General features: G+C 45.9%; 4 protein-coding genes across 4 annotated transcripts; all 4 read right to left on the reverse strand.

Annotated features, from left to right (window-relative positions):
- Positions 1 to 4,522: 4,522 nt before the first annotated feature.
- Positions 4,523 to 7,281, reverse strand: GGS22DRAFT_163788 (HET-domain-containing protein). Its single transcript, XM_047961426.1, has 3 exons — positions 6,750 to 7,281; positions 6,363 to 6,647; positions 4,523 to 6,297 (listed from the first exon to the last, which is right to left on the reverse strand). The coding sequence occupies exons 1-3, from the start codon at positions 6,853 to 6,855 to the stop codon at positions 4,643 to 4,645; spliced, it is 2,046 nt and encodes a 681-aa protein (XP_047818388.1). The 5' UTR covers positions 6,856 to 7,281; the 3' UTR covers positions 4,523 to 4,642.
- A 431-nt stretch (positions 7,282 to 7,712) lies between these two features.
- Positions 7,713 to 8,833, reverse strand: GGS22DRAFT_163789 (EthD domain-containing protein). The gene has a single exon (XM_047961427.1). The coding sequence runs from the start codon at positions 8,346 to 8,348 to the stop codon at positions 7,974 to 7,976; it is 375 nt and encodes a 124-aa protein (XP_047818389.1). The 5' UTR covers positions 8,349 to 8,833; the 3' UTR covers positions 7,713 to 7,973.
- Positions 8,834 to 10,295: 1,462 nt separating this feature from the next.
- Positions 10,296 to 11,547, reverse strand: GGS22DRAFT_144096 (uncharacterized protein). Its single transcript, XM_047958826.1, has one exon. It carries the CDS (start codon positions 11,236 to 11,238, stop codon positions 10,660 to 10,662), a length of 579 nt encoding a protein of 192 aa, XP_047818390.1. The 5' UTR covers positions 11,239 to 11,547; the 3' UTR covers positions 10,296 to 10,659.
- A 761-nt stretch (positions 11,548 to 12,308) lies between these two features.
- Positions 12,309 to 15,088, reverse strand: GGS22DRAFT_144094 (P-loop containing nucleoside triphosphate hydrolase protein; the record flags this gene model as incomplete). Its single annotated transcript, XM_047958825.1, has 1 exon — positions 12,309 to 15,088. The coding sequence occupies one exon, from the start codon at positions 15,083 to 15,085 to the stop codon at positions 12,542 to 12,544; it is 2,544 nt and encodes an 847-aa protein (XP_047818391.1). The 3' UTR covers positions 12,309 to 12,541.
- Positions 15,089 to 15,257: the final 169 nt, after the last annotated feature.

Consider the following 15,257-nt stretch of genomic DNA (forward strand, 5'->3'; position numbering starts at 1 on the left):
TTGGCTTTCCGATTAGGTACTGATTATTCGACCGTCCGTCCCGTGGGAATATTGTCCGAATCAACAGGTTGTTGTTTGCCTATATCTCCATCGTGTTAAAGACCGCTCATGTAACAGTCCCGTCCTCAAAAGCTCCAGAATGTGCCGCCTCATAGTGTTCTCGAGGCCATTGTACATGAGTAGCCATCCTTGTTCCTAGGAGGCGCTTTGGCGGTGTGGCTAGAAGGTGGCCACCAGGGAAGAGCTCTGCATGACTCCTGAAGTCATTGCTGTAGAGTGAGGGTAATGTACTTTAGCCTGCTCGAGCATTTCTGTCGTGAGTTCCTCCGATAACTGTCCAACATACGTTATGTTGTATGTACAATCCTGTGTCTTCTATGCAATAGGACTAATTCAAATGTTAGTTACTGTATATATGGCACATATGGAGGATAATAAAAGGAGATATTAGATGTCCAATGTGATGGATCCAATAATAGGGCCATCCTACACATGAGCTACGTGTATATTAATACAGCGGAGTGACAAAAAAGTTTGAAGAGAAGGGTACAATAAGACATAAACTTACTATAAAAATGTCATGCTCGACAGTTATGATTTGGCCGCGGTGATATCTCGCACACCCGCGATGAACGAGTGGCCAGTTGTGTCTACATCATGCCTCATGCATTTTGCTCCTTTGGGTGCAAGTCCAGCTTGCTTCCCATTTCCTCGGGTAGAGATGAATGGAGTGGAGGTGTTATAGCAAGAGTGATTTGGTGAAGGGGATGATAATTTCTTGTTCAGCCTGAGCTGGGGTAAATGTTGGCCCTTGGCCATGACGAACTCCCCGAAGTATCGCCATAGGTATATTCGAAGATTTTCGAAATATATACCTTCATCTTGCCTTGATGTTGGTGTTAGCATTTTAGAATATTATTTTCTGCACTGTCTTGTGGTGCGAGAGAGAGGGAGTGAGAGTGAGGAGGGAATCATACCTGTTGGCCCAAAGGGCGATTGATCGTTAAAATCAAATATAGTACCCATTTATCGATATCTATATTGATTAAAATGAAATGAATGGTTTTATTTGGAAGAGAATATGATATATAATATGATGAAAAGGTTCTGATCATTGTGGTGTTTTCTTAAATCCATCTTGGACTTTGTAGAAAAAGTTGTAGGAAGAAGAAAATATTTCTTGGGTCTTGTGGGAGATAAAAATCATTTGAGTCAGTTTTCAATCCAAATTTACAGGCTCATTTCCGTCTTAACCGAGAGACTGCGTGATAGAGGGCATTATGGCGGCGATATTTGTTGGCTTTAGACATGTGTATACCTGCTCTACAAGTAGCCTGTACAGTATACCATGTATACCTACCTAGGTACATAGGTAGACATTCTGTATGATGGTACATATCTCAGATACAGACAATCAAGGTAGATGTACAGTGGTATACACCTACCAGTTATGTAATTGGTAAAACTTAGCAAATAAGAGTTCGGCGCTGGAGGGAATAACGAACGGGAAAGTTTGAAGCTTTGGAAAGAGGACGGTCCCCTAAGAGAAGTCGCGAAAGTATTCGCCGAGGAAAGGGGTCACCAGAAGCACAAATCGGTGATAATGCGTAGAATATCAAAGAGAATGCCAAAGAGAAGGGTTTTTCTGTAGATGTACTACGATACATACCTGGGTAAGAAAAATGTGATATATTGAAGCATGTAGAACAGACAGTCGGTGATATGTCTACATTGCCACAATCAGCTGAAGAGGTACTTATGAAAATACAGATGATAACCGTTTATGGCGACTGCCACGTTAGGGTTTGAGGCGACATCATACGGCGACATCATACTTGAATATACTTTATGGGGAGGTGGTCCCTTTTGGAGAGACCTTCCCTGTAAATCCTTTCCTTTCTGGAGCATGGTAAGAGCACATCAAAGCTTGGGTATAACGACAGTGTTATGAATGATACTGCTTTGGAAGTCGCTATTCTGTGAAATTCCCCCTTTTCAATGAACCCAGGGCGATCATAGTTCTTGTTGCCGTTACGCATATGGATACCACCTGCCCATAACCATATTACGGGGGTTATATTGTATAGGTACCTAGGAATTTGGCATAGCCCTAGAGCTTTAGTTACTTGTATAGATGGCCCGCATTTTTAATGTTTTAATCTTTCACTAGAGGGTTACATGTTGCACTATGTTTGCTATTTCTTCACTCACAAGATGGAAATCGTGGTATGGATAGACATGTCTGTATACTGTAAATGTGATCTGGTAAACTAATGACAGAAAGACCAATGTCTTCCTGCATAAAGCCCAGCTCTCTGTGACACTTCTTGTTCTTCTAAGTGACTGAAAGGATACAAGACCCACTTCAGGGGAAGTCTTCTGGCGGGAACAGCCCCGTATTATTATTATTTTTACAAATTTAGGAAGCTTCAGCGTTGAACAATGCTTGCTGTTGCCAGTGTAAATTTTGCTCTCGAAAACGGCAAGGAAATTTTGTATTTGAGTACCTACCCAGGTACCTTTAGTACCTACCTAGGTAGATATATAAGCACTTACCCAGGCAGGTATGAGCACAAACTTTGGGAAGTCAACGATAACTAACACCAGTATGGCATCTACGTACGTAATATTCCAAGTTTGCAAGTCACATGTAACAAGATTGAAGTAGGTTCAGCCTATTCTACACATTATTCATCTTCAAGAGCTTCCGCCAAGTTCGCGAGGTTCTCTTTCCGTTTGTAATTCTGCTGGACCAACAAGCTGGTCATATGTTCGCATAAAATTGCTCGTACTAGGAGCTTCCGCAGATAGCTCAGGTTTACTATGTCTCTCTGGTGTGTACTGGTCAATCTGGGTAATGGAGGGCTCAGCTGCTATGGTAGTCGGACGCCTTGTCTTTTTATAACCCCAAAACACTAGACCAGCCAGGGCCAGAACAGCCACTGTAGTTCCCACCGTAACTCCGACAACGCCGCCAGTTGCCAACCCGGATGTACTATTGGAGTTCGTAGAGAGTGTCGGCGTAGACGAGGAGCTATAATTATTTACAATTAGCATCATATCAACCATTAAGTATAAAACGTGTGACGAGTATTTTACGGTACCTTGCTATTGACGATGTGGTGGTAGTTAGTTGTGTTGTCGAAGATGAAGTAGATGTTTGCGTGATTGAGGATGAGGACAGCAATGATATGTGGAATCTCCCGTCGCTAGTAACACTACATTCACTTGAGTCTAGATTTATGTCGCAAATGCTGAGATAATAATCGTAATCTCCCGCGTATACACTGGCAGGAGTCCATACAAAACTCCCATTATTATCCGTGGATGCTATCTGTGTGTTAGGCCCCATGAAATTGATACGACGAATTGGCGCACATGTAAGAATCACTGGTTGCTCGTTATAATTCAACGAGATTGAGACGGGACCTTGGGTAAAATTATCCCATGTTATTGTGTATGGGTTACCGACAGGAACGACTTCTCCCGCAACTGGTGCAGTTATGGGCCAATTTTGCATCCCGTGGGCTACATTCCAAAGACCTGGAAAAAGGATCGGGAGGGAACTGTGAAATATATTGAAAAACATAGATGTTATGGTCTCTCAGGGAGAACCAGCTTGGGATCTGTGACTTTCTTTTTTTTATTTCGAAAAACAGTCAACGGTGCGGAAAACAAGGTCTCCCGGTCGGGCAAATTTAAGGAAGAGCTGAGATCTTATCTGGACATATATTTTGGGGGGCAACAAGCCCTTAAAAGTACCTAGGTAAAGATTGATTCCTTCAAACGAAGCTAATAATCGCCTAGAAAAAGCCACGAGAAGGATTGGGTAGGACACAGAGCCTACCTACATATGGCTGAAAACACGATCTATTATACGTTGAAAATCATACAGCCCCTGGAAATGATTAGAAGATACTAGGGTAGTTCCCGTCCTGACCCCTTGTTACGTTCTGTTGCTTCGTTTGAGGTATCATGGGTGGCCAGGTTCGGGTCTGCTGTTATTTCTAAACGCTGTTGACAAGCTAAGAGAATGCGCACGCATTGTCAAGATATGTTTGTTTTGTGCTAGGTGGTGGACTTAATGGGGTGTTGGGGGCTCCGGGTTGCGGTCGTGTGGGGGTGTATATACCACGTCCTTAGGGCTGCCCGGCTGTAACACAGTGCATAGTCCATATCCGTAGACTTAAATGCTACGCGACAAAGTAGATCTAATTCCATTTTTGGTAGGCCTACGTAGTGGCTTACGGGATTAGCACTCCAAAATAGGTACCTAGTTATCTAGATATAAGGGGGTTGGGGTCGACGAGGGGTGAATGAAAGGGGGGAACTCAAAACTTTAAGGCTTTACTAGTGCAGCCAGCACTAATAATTTACCTTAGGCTTCGAGATACAAGCAAAGTATTCATAATCCCTCTGTAGAAAGGTTTTAATAACCCTCTAAAAGCTTAGTTATTCAATTTGAAATTATTGAATGCTTCACTGGTGACATTTACAGTGTCATCTTCTTTATTTAAAGTCAACAAGGTTTTCAATTTTTGGTGATAAAAGTCTGAAACTTCACACAGGATGTACTAAGTATAGGTAGTTTCTAACCAGAGAAAACGGACACTAAATAAGTAGGTATTGCCAATAATTCGTATCAAACAATCTTTACCACCGTGAATGGAAACTCGTGAATGAATTCGTCCAGACAATCCTTGTCCACGGAGTAGCAGGATACTATCCCTATCCTGTGATACGTACTCCTTACTCCATTATTCAAGGCCAGCCCGGATACCTGCCACCCTCCTGATGCTGCCGGCTGGGTAATCATCCAAAGGCAATGAAGCACATCACTCGATTCTTCCAGAGTATCGAAAATGACTGTTGGATTCCGACCATAGAAGCTGTCATGACATCCAACCAACACTTCATCACCGGGTATCCTGAATGCCTTGACTGTGCACTGGTTATTCGGCGAACTCTCAGTTTCCGCGACGCATACTCGTCCCGATAATGTCAACGATCCACTCTTTACTTCTCCGGTATCATCGCCGCCAAGGTATTCCATGCTGAAAGACACAAGACGGCTGAGCTTGATCATATCTGTGAAGAACGCGTCTGCCATGATTATACGTCCGTCTAGACTAGCCCACGACCACGACGGCGCCCGATAGAGCTTAGGTCTTCTGGCACGGGTGCCCAACCTGACATACCACAACAATGTTTGTATAAGGACGTCTTTCCAAAGTCCAGCTAAGTACTGAGGTCGAACAAGTCGATTGCCTTGTAGTTTCTGTCTTATGTCCTGTGCTAACCCAGACACAGCTACAAGTTTATCGTTCGGAAAAGTCAATTCGGTACCCGAATAGGCACTTATTGCAGCGCTCCAACTCACGAATACTTGTACTCGACGGTCCGTGGCGGGACTTAAAGTGATTGGCGCATCGATGAGCTGCTTCCATAACTCGAGGTCGGACTTGGAAGAATTGGGTACAAAAGGGAATTTCTTGAAACCAACCGGGTGTGTCTCGCATGCATCAAGCTCTGCGCACTCCCAGTATACCTGTTTCTTCCCGAAGTAGATGGTACGAGGAGACATGAGCCTTTCCTGAAGAACCCACCCCCGCTTGAGAAGAAGCTCATCTTGAAAAGTTGTTCGCCATGCCGTGTCTTCGGTATCTGCCCTGAAGGTGCCCTTTACTCCGTTTAGACGAACGGGTGTAGGAGTGACCAGTGCCGGGTCGCGGTCAAAAAAACAACCACCTTCGTCGCTCTCAGCACTAAGAGCTGAGATGCAAAAGGAGGCATTTCGATAGACGTCTCGCATTGTATGGGCTTCGTTACGCCAATCTTCTGGCGAATCTTGATAGATGCATAGCCGGTCGATCCAGACATAATGACTACCGAATCGATGGGCGATGTACATCGCATCCCTGAATGTCGCTGGTAGCTTGTCGATTGGGTTCCTCTTCTTCAACGATTTTGAAGTTCCCTTTAGGAGTCGGAGTGTATTGTCTAAAGGCTTCTTGCCCCAGCGGTGACTAAGAGTGACATAGGATGAACCCCTGGGACATTGGTTCCCATAAACTAACTGAAAGGTATCAAGGCTTCGCAAAAAGGGACCACGTCGGATATTTATCTGGAGTAATCGGGTCGGTTTATATCGATTACTCTGAACTTGGCTCTTGCATCTTTCGTGACCCGAAGAACAATTCGTCATCCAATCTGATATCATAGACCATGTCTGCAACGAATTTGTCGAAGTTTTAAGATGGAAATTGAGTGCGCCGTATTGAAGAGAGTCACTGCTAACTGTATATATCTTAGCATAGTGGGAAACCGGAAAACAATACGCATAAGAAGAAAGCCGTCCTTACCTTCTGCTGGGATTGTTGGAATGAGTTCGATCATTGTTGACCCGGAGTTTGATTCAATAGTTATATTGAGCCTATCACTGTCGAAATCACACGGAGAACACTTGAAAGTGGTGTAGAATCCAAGTCCATGGAATTCGGTTTTCTGGTCATCTTGGTCACTATTAATGGCAATATCCCTGCATACAATACAACCCTGCTCTGCAGAGCGCTTGAAAGAAAGCTCATCACGATGGTGACCAAACGGGTGCTGCTCGTGTACACAGATGTAATCATTTATATTCGTTCCTATAATAAGGTAATGATTAGGTAACCTAAACGCCAATTCATATATGAATAAGGTGAAGTTAACCCCATAGGTGGGTACGAAAATGACTGGATTTCGAATACCTTCGATATCATCTTGCCAGCGTCTCACAGTATGCTTTTTTTCTAGGCAACGTTGGGTGGGTTTCCCAATGTTTTCGAATCGGGTTTTGCAGATTTGGCAGAGCATAATGCGCCTCCTAGAGAAGTCATGGGAAGTACCATAGTCCTTCTTATGCTAGAAAGTGGCTCGGATTTTGTTTCAATGTCAGTAAAGAATAAGTAGAGCATCTGTGGAAACACAACAATCGTAATCAATAGCAAATATATCAGTCTTGTATATACCAACCCATATAACGAGGCTGGATAAAGCCATTACCCTTTCGAGATTCCGAATGCTATGATATGGATGATGGAGGTTATTTGGTAGCATTTTTCTACCGCTGTTCATTGAATTCATTGAAGCGGTTGGTTCTCATGCGTCAGCATAGGTATGCTCCGCCACTAACCGTAACACCACCATAAAATATACCCCATTACATCGATTGGCTCAGGCATAATTATCCTGATGCAAATTGGCACCAGAGTGTTGCGAAAAGTTCTTGTACAAGTCATGTATGGTAGGTAATAATATATAATTCTATGCCGATTCTATATCGAAAAAATGTCTTCCGAGGTCCTTATAATCGCGTTCCTAATTGATCCCATTGATGGCGTTACAGATCCGGAGACCGGAGTAGATGATAAACAATCTCCCCCCTTTTCTTATCCCCGGTGGCTTGCCAAGATTTCGCATATTTGCTCCAGGGTCAAAACCGGAATATTCTCGCACCGTGTGATGTTCTTCTCCAGTAACTCAGCCCCTAAAACTTGGTAAATATCCGCTATATCACAGTGGAGTTATAGGCGAAGCTATCGCTATTGGGCCTAAATTTCAACTCTAAAGTCCAGGCATGATACAGTGTTCAGCGATTGCCAATCCGATCCCGCACCGGGCAAGAAACGTGGCTTATGCAAATCATGCAGCTAACAACCCAAAAGCAAGAAATCAAACCGAGCAAATCACATTAAATTATTCACCAAAATAAGGCAGTCAAATTGCGTCAACTTTTTTTTATTGACTCCAGCTAAAAAACATCGCATCATCCGAAATCCTCCAACCCATCCGGGGTCGTCAACATAACCCCATCGCTCGAATAGAAGTCATCCCACGAAACAACACTCCACTCAAGAACAGCGACAATTCCGTCAGTTTACCGATCCATCAGGGCGTAGCGAATAATGATCAAGTGAGTCCCTTAAAGGCATCTATGCCTTGGTGACTTCGGTGCTGCCGAGGATAACAGCGCGCGACTTGGAGCGGTCGATGAAGGACTCCTCGTCAGCGGAGATCTTGGCCTGGGCGTCGCCGGAGTGGGTGGCGGCGGCGTAGGCCTGGAAAGCGGCCTGGTCGGCGAAAGCGAGCTCGACAACGACGTCGTAGTCGAAGTCACCCTGGGTTCCGAGAAGAACGTGGGCCTGGCCCTCGGCGCGGTGGATGTAGTGGCGGGTGTGGGTCTGGGGGAAAGCGGCGCCGGCGGCGGACTTCAGGAGAGGGATGTGGGTGTTCTCGTAGTGCGCCTTGAAGGCCTCGGGGGTGGTGCCGGCCTTGCGGGTGGCGAGGAAGAGGACGGAGAAAGGCATCTTGAAATAGGTTGTGGGGGATTTAGAATTGGAGATTGAGTTCTGATGGTTTGTTCTGGAGTTGGTTGAGTGTTGTGAGATGAGATGATGATGATGTTGAGATAAACTTCCTGATGATGAGTCCGAGAATGACTGATATTAATACTCGAGCAGATTCAAGCGGGCTCGATACCGCACGGCATCTAGCCCCTAGATCGTACCATCATTCGCACTCGCTACCGTCGACGACATCGATGAGGATTGGTAGTCATCTACGATGACCTAATGATCTTGCCTAACTCGGCGTATAGCGTACGGACAGAATAGGCAATGTTTTTGAATCGCATGAATAGTCGGACCCAGTGTTTCGAGACGAAATAGGTAATGTTTTGGACTGCATGAAATGGCTTGCGGCGTAAGAATGCCGCGATGTTAGACCGGTCTTACGAAATACCTAATTAGGTAAGAATGGATGTACCGCCATCTCCCATCCGATTTTCTGATTGGTTCGACCTCTGTCGTGCATAGCGGTAAATTCCATCGAGATACATGTAAGCTTACATACATATGTACCCCTAAGAATCTAGCTGCCGAGGCAATTACTACATCCGCTCTCAACCTAACTTGACTGGGCTTGAAACTCTTCAATTCAATGTTTCAAAGAAGCGGTCAAAGGATTATAGGTTTATTACAGTGGTATTAGCATCTCTTGGTATTTTAAGAGCTTCATCGACTGCCTTATGGGAATTTGTGTGTGTAAAGCATTTCCGTATGGAGTATTCTCACGATCTCGCAGATCATCGCCGCATCTGGTAATCTAGAGACGGGTGCCTACATCGAAGCCTCGGTCCTCGGCCACCCTGCCGGTCACCTCCTATAAGCGGTGTGACGAGGTTGTTCTATTGCGTTTACGAACGCAATATTGGCGAATGCAGTGCAATTGTCATGACAACTTTATGGAGTCATGTCGTCTTTCTAAGGAAGCTGTTCTTCTCATTTACGGAGACTGCATGATGGACATGGAGAAGCGCCGAAGACTGGCTAGTCTGTTGAGATTGGCAAGACTCAATAAACACGCGTGGGATGAATTTGACTTTTCCAGATGATCTTGTCGAGCCGGAGAAAACGCATAAGATATCGAAGGTCTCGCTCTGCAGTCAATATCTAGATACGTGTTGTCACGGATCGCAAGCTGTCAGAGGATGGATGAGGGCTCTAGGAGACATTAGAAGACGAAACTATGTGGGCTCGTTCTCTAAGCGCCGTTATGTATGCATCACGGAGAGGTCCGTGTCACCGTCCGCTGCCTAGATAGGAGCCCTATCTTGAGACGGTTAGTAGAGATATCTATGTGTGGAAGTCTTCTATACATAGAGATATGTATGAGAGATAGATTCAAGCTTCAAGCTTCTACCATTAACAGGAAGGCCTGTCTTGCAATAATAACTATGGTCGCGAGTTTCTTAACATCTTCTCTCCGTATATTAGGGTTATCTCATATTTGATCACCAGTTCAAGATCACTTACCTGGAATATCCATCACGAATGGGCCTAGTCTTGAGGTAGAAGAAAAGTATCTAGCTTAACCAGATATAATGTTGAGTCGCCAAGTGCCTTATCGTACCTAGGAGTTAGGGAATTCGGAGAATTTTACACGATTGATTGATAAGATCTACCCTCCTAGTGGGTTGGCGGGTATAGTTACATTGAACCAGATGGCAGATCGAAGCGCGGATAAAAAGTGGAACTCTAAGTCAACAGGGGGCGGTGGTGTTATGCAGTTATGGAGCCATTTCGATAACCCTATTCTAACTTCTTGACTGTTATGTATTGAGCTCTGCCCCTGAATCTATAATCAGGGCTATCCCCTGTGTTACACAGTCTGCCTTAACCACCGACCGTGGTACGTGTAAGTTACCTGTAAAGGCAAAGCAGGGGATATTTTGGCGTACAGTTTAATTGGCACATGGGCGATCGTGACCTCCCTTTTAATTAACACAACGTATTAAATGGCTTACAAAATCGTGAATTAACCCACGGACGCTACCATCACCATTTAGGTTGGTTTATAATAAGGAACATATTGAACAAGTCAAGATAAAGCACAGAATCAAAGGGGACAAGACAAGCAATAGGGGTAAAGCAACCTAAACATTATGCAATAACAACTAAGGAGTGTCCAATAACCGCACCACCCCAACCCACCCGTGCTGCTTTTCCATCCCAAACGCTAAATGCCAAAGCCGATGCAATCCATATAAAAAGAGAGAACCAAGTACCCAAAACTCCACACTCTACACCAACTAGGTTAGGTAGGTAGTGAGTTAAGCACCTAAAAGTACCCAACGCTCAACCCATTCGGCGCCTCAGCACCAACCACGTTCGCAAAGTCCTGGGAAATAACATTGACATCGAAAGTCCCCACCGCCACGCTCTCCCACTTAAGCGTAGCGCCCGCGGGGCAAGGGAAGCTCTGGATCTTGGGGTTGGCGAAGCCGACGGTGTCGAAGTCGTAGAAGCCGGTGCCGGAGTTGAATTTGACGCGGGCGAGCTGCTGGTTGCGCTGGTTGCCGGAAGGTAGGTTGTTCAGGTCCGCGAACAGGTTGTTGAAGATGTCGAGCTCTTGGGTGCCCTGGACCTGGTCCCCGGCTGTGGCTTGGATGACGAGCGCGCAGGTCTTGCCGGCGAGAGAGGCGGGGATGGGGATTTGGTAGAGGGTGCTGGTCTCGACGTTGTTGGCGGCGCGGACGGTGGCGGTGTGGAGGCTGGCTACGTTGGCGTTGCTGTTGATGTCGTGGATCTTGAGGACGCTGGGCACGATGAAGCCTGAGAAGGTGTCCCGCTTGGTGGTGGGTGCGGCGAGGGAGAGGGTGGCCGAGATGAGGCAGAGGGCGGCGGTGGTGTACTGCATTTTGATGGTTGATGAGGAAGATTGATGAGATTATGTATTATGAGTTGAAGTTTGGTATTAGGGATTAAGGAGGTATTGGTTTTGCTGGTGTTGATGGAGTTGTTGGTGTTGAGATTTTGGTGATGAGGATATTCCCCCTTTTCGGCGACGGAAAGCCATATTATATACTCATTCACACAACACACAATGCTCAACGCGCAACACCCGCAATTCATCTCATGATGCCCAGTCCTAGGTATTTGGACCTATCCCCAGATTGATTCTATTTTTGCCCACAAGCTTTCCCAGCTTCCGGCTTACGGCTTGGAGGTCTTACTTGCTGACACTAACGGGCATATTTCGTCCGTCTCATTGGACGCCTAATACTACCAGCTGAATTTGATCTAGACCATTAGTCCTGGACAACCGACACCAAGGCACTAAGGGAGAAAAGTCAATCAGCACTGCCACTAATGAAGCTTCGAGTTGCCTGATGATGAGCTAACGGATACCGGCTGACCGGCGCAGTTTTGTTCCCCAGAGCACGACATCGTGATATTTTCACCAATGAAAACTCGAAGATTGGTGATAGCGATAGCCTATATCTTAATACACCCTCTTAAGGCTGAGAATGTAAGCCATGCGTCGTCTTGACTTTTCTCAGCCTCAACACCATCATAGTAGTAAGCCACCCGGATCTGCCAAGCCCGACCAACATCCTACTAAAGGATCAAGCTTCGATCATGTGCAGCGCTGGCACCAGTCGATAGGCATAATTATGCGAAAGGACTACCTAGAGAGAGACTGTCAGATTATTTTTGGTCGTATTCTTTTGCACTTTACCAACTTCAATTCATAGTCGTGGCATGACGAGGCACGGCTAGTAAACTGACTATGGTATTGTCGCGCAGAAGTTGATCGTAAAAGTAACTGGCAGCTGAAGCTGTGCATACAAATAGTCTCAAAGAATATCGTATTCAATTGCCTAGTCTCTTTGGGCGCCGGTGGGCTGGTATGGGAGCAGATGAGGTTTTACGTAAACAGTAAGACGCTTGTTCGTATTTCGGCAACTCTTATTGTAAGACAAAATCTGGCGTAATTTGTTGCCATCCGCTTGTATGCCACATCATAAGAACCCCTCACCGCTGTAAGCAATTCGGAAGTTGTGGATGAGCATGATAGCTGTGATAGGTCGAGAGACAAAGTGTTGGATGGGGAAGCGTGGAATTGGGGTATCTACCTAAGCATCATAGTTAACTGCCAACCTCGAATATACTGAACTAATTTTATTCATCAAATCCTTCATGTTGGTAACTGGCGTCTATTAAGGTTGTCGCGCACGGTTCTTCGATTCGCTTGCTTCGTCTCCTAACTTCGCGAGCGCGGATTCGTACGCAGCTACCTTTTCCTCAAATGCATCCTCCTTTTCTTCGGTTATCCGAATTCGTTCCACCTGTCCATTCCTCTGAATGGCAGTCTCACTGGCTATTTCGTTCCAGAACCATCTTGCCTCTCGATTTGTAAGAAGTGTCCAAGCCTTGCCCGTCTTTCCAGCTCGAGCAGTACGGCCCACTCGATGAACATAGGAAGCTACGCTTGATGGAATATCGTAGTTGATAACGTGATCTAGGAACGGTAAATCTATTCCTCGAGCAACGAGGTCAGATGCTACAAGAATTCGCAGTTTCTTGGCCAGGAACGATTGGATGGTACGCCTTCGAGTCGCATATTGTGTCGTGGAGGTGAGTGTGCCGGTAAGTTTACCTAGGACTGGTGAAAGTAGTGATAGAAGACGTGATAAACGTAAGGCTGTTTCGTTTGACTTCGTAAAGATCAAGACGCTAGGCAAATCTCCTCTTGCAGATGTGGCCCTAGATGTTCTGAATGTTTCCAGCTCTGAATCCGACTCTGAATCTGAACCAGAGGACGAAGTCTCGTCGTTGGATAGATCTGGTCTATTTTTAGGACTGAGTTGCCGTAGAATATGGTCGCTTTGTAGCAAATCTAGAAGGAAAAGTGGCTTCAGGTTAGGGTCGCTGACTTTTAGGGCAGCTTCTTCGAGTAGTTCGGGAAGCGCAAGCTCAGCCTTGCTTAGCGTAGGCTCCGGCTCATTAGCGATTCCGGATCCCTCAAGCATAATTAGTTTTGGCCAGCGCAGCTTTAGCCCTTCTAAGCGGTCGAGGTCTCTTGTCATTGTAGCGCTGAGGACAATCTTCCGAACTCCTGACAGGTTGAACTGCTTATGGTTTCGAGTATGCATATTGTTGGACTGCAACCGGGGCATAACTACATCTAACCATTGCTGGAAGTTCTGGCCTAGTAGTTTATCGGCTTCATCAACAACGAGCCACCGAACGAAATCCAGCGAAAATCCAGGGGTACCTTTGATGTGTTCTACCAGTCTTCCGGGTGTACAGATAAGGATGTCTACCTTGGAAGTGTAGGAAATCACATGGTCGGGCAATGTTGGGATCTTGTCCTCCCTCTTTCGAATAGCCGATCTCTCTTCGTCTTCGGTGTTGTAACCCTCGTCGCTATCCTCGGCGGAGCCATATCCACTCTCAGAAGCTAAGCGCTTCCTGCGTTTGGCGTAAGCCTCGGGGTCATATTTCTCCTCGCGTTCAACGAGAGTAGCTTGCTCTTTATCCAGCGACTGGCTTCCCATTGCAATTCCAACTCGGACCCTTCTCTTTGAACCATCCAAAGAAAAAATCCCAGCGCACTGCTCGCATACTTGCTGAACCTGCCTAACAAGTTCGCGAGTTGGTAGAACGATAACTGCACGTAATCTTGTTAGATGACGATTGCCTTGACTGAGATCCCTAATTATAGGGAGTGTGTAAGCCAGAGTTTTCCCGGAGCCTGTTGCGGCTGATACCAGGACATCCCCATGCATTGTCTTGTCATGGTGAGGGAGAAGGAGGGGGATGACTGCAGTTTGTATGGCAAACGCTTGCTTGTATCCGTTAGTGGCCAGCTTTTCTGCCACTTCAGGAGCAATTCCCAAGTCTGGAGAAAGTCCAAATTGGGTGAACGGCGCAGTAGAATTTGGGGAGACACGAATGGGCTTCGCTAGCCAGGGTGGCAAAGTTTCGTAAGCTGGTTTCGCCGCATCGAGGATGATCGGTTTAGGTTGAGGTAGTGGCTGGAGACCGTGAACTTCTGATGCTTCCTCGTCTAGGTCCATAGCATCTTCTGGTTTCGCGTCCGTACCATCATCGCCATTGGACGCATCTTTCATCTCCGCATCCCCCTCCCCCTCTGCTGTGGTTCGCGGTTCAGGAGCTTGCATCGATTTCGCAGCCTTTTCTAGCACCGACCGATATCGTACGGGGGTTTCATCCTCAACCTCATCCTGCGCTCCAGACTCACTCTTCCTCCTTGCCTTCTTGCTTTTCTTTTCTTTCTTGACCTTGCTAATTAATTCGTCAGAATTTTTCGCTGCTGCTTCCCGATCAACTTCCTGCTCTGGAACGTCATGTTCCACGGGAACATCGCCATTCTCTAGCGCATCTTGGGTTACCACATCATTACTTAATCCATCCAAATCCTCCAAATTAGATTCTACCTCTTTCTTAGATTTTTTAGATTTTTTAGACTTCTTCTTTGGTTCCCGAGAAACTTCTTCTTCTTCCGTTAACCTGGCCTTCTTAGTTGGAGGTTCATTATTATTATCATTCTCGTCGAAGTGGACATGGTGAGATGGTGGTGGATGGTTGGAGCCATTGGTTGGTTTTATGGGTGGGATATATCTGGCATAAGCAGTAGGTTGAGAATTGGTCGGGGGTGTTGGTATTGTTTCGACAGCGTGTTGCGGTTCAGGGCTCTTCGCAGCCCCTTTTGGAGGTGGCACGTATCGCGCATACATTGTGAGGCTGGATGATGTAAAGTTCAGATGGCGCAAAAGTTTCCGTTTTCTAGGATAATTCTGCCGCAATTCTGCCAATATGTAAAATTTGACCGCCTTCCCTATTTATCATTATCTCTTATCAGTGCGATTATCGATAACCAAGTAACACATGCAACCTTAAATCGCTGTT

This window comes from Annulohypoxylon maeteangense, assembly GCF_022496945.1.
Source record: "Annulohypoxylon maeteangense strain CBS 123835 unplaced genomic scaffold GGS22scaffold_9, whole genome shotgun sequence".
Lineage (NCBI taxonomy): Eukaryota > Fungi > Ascomycota > Sordariomycetes > Xylariales > Hypoxylaceae > Annulohypoxylon > Annulohypoxylon maeteangense.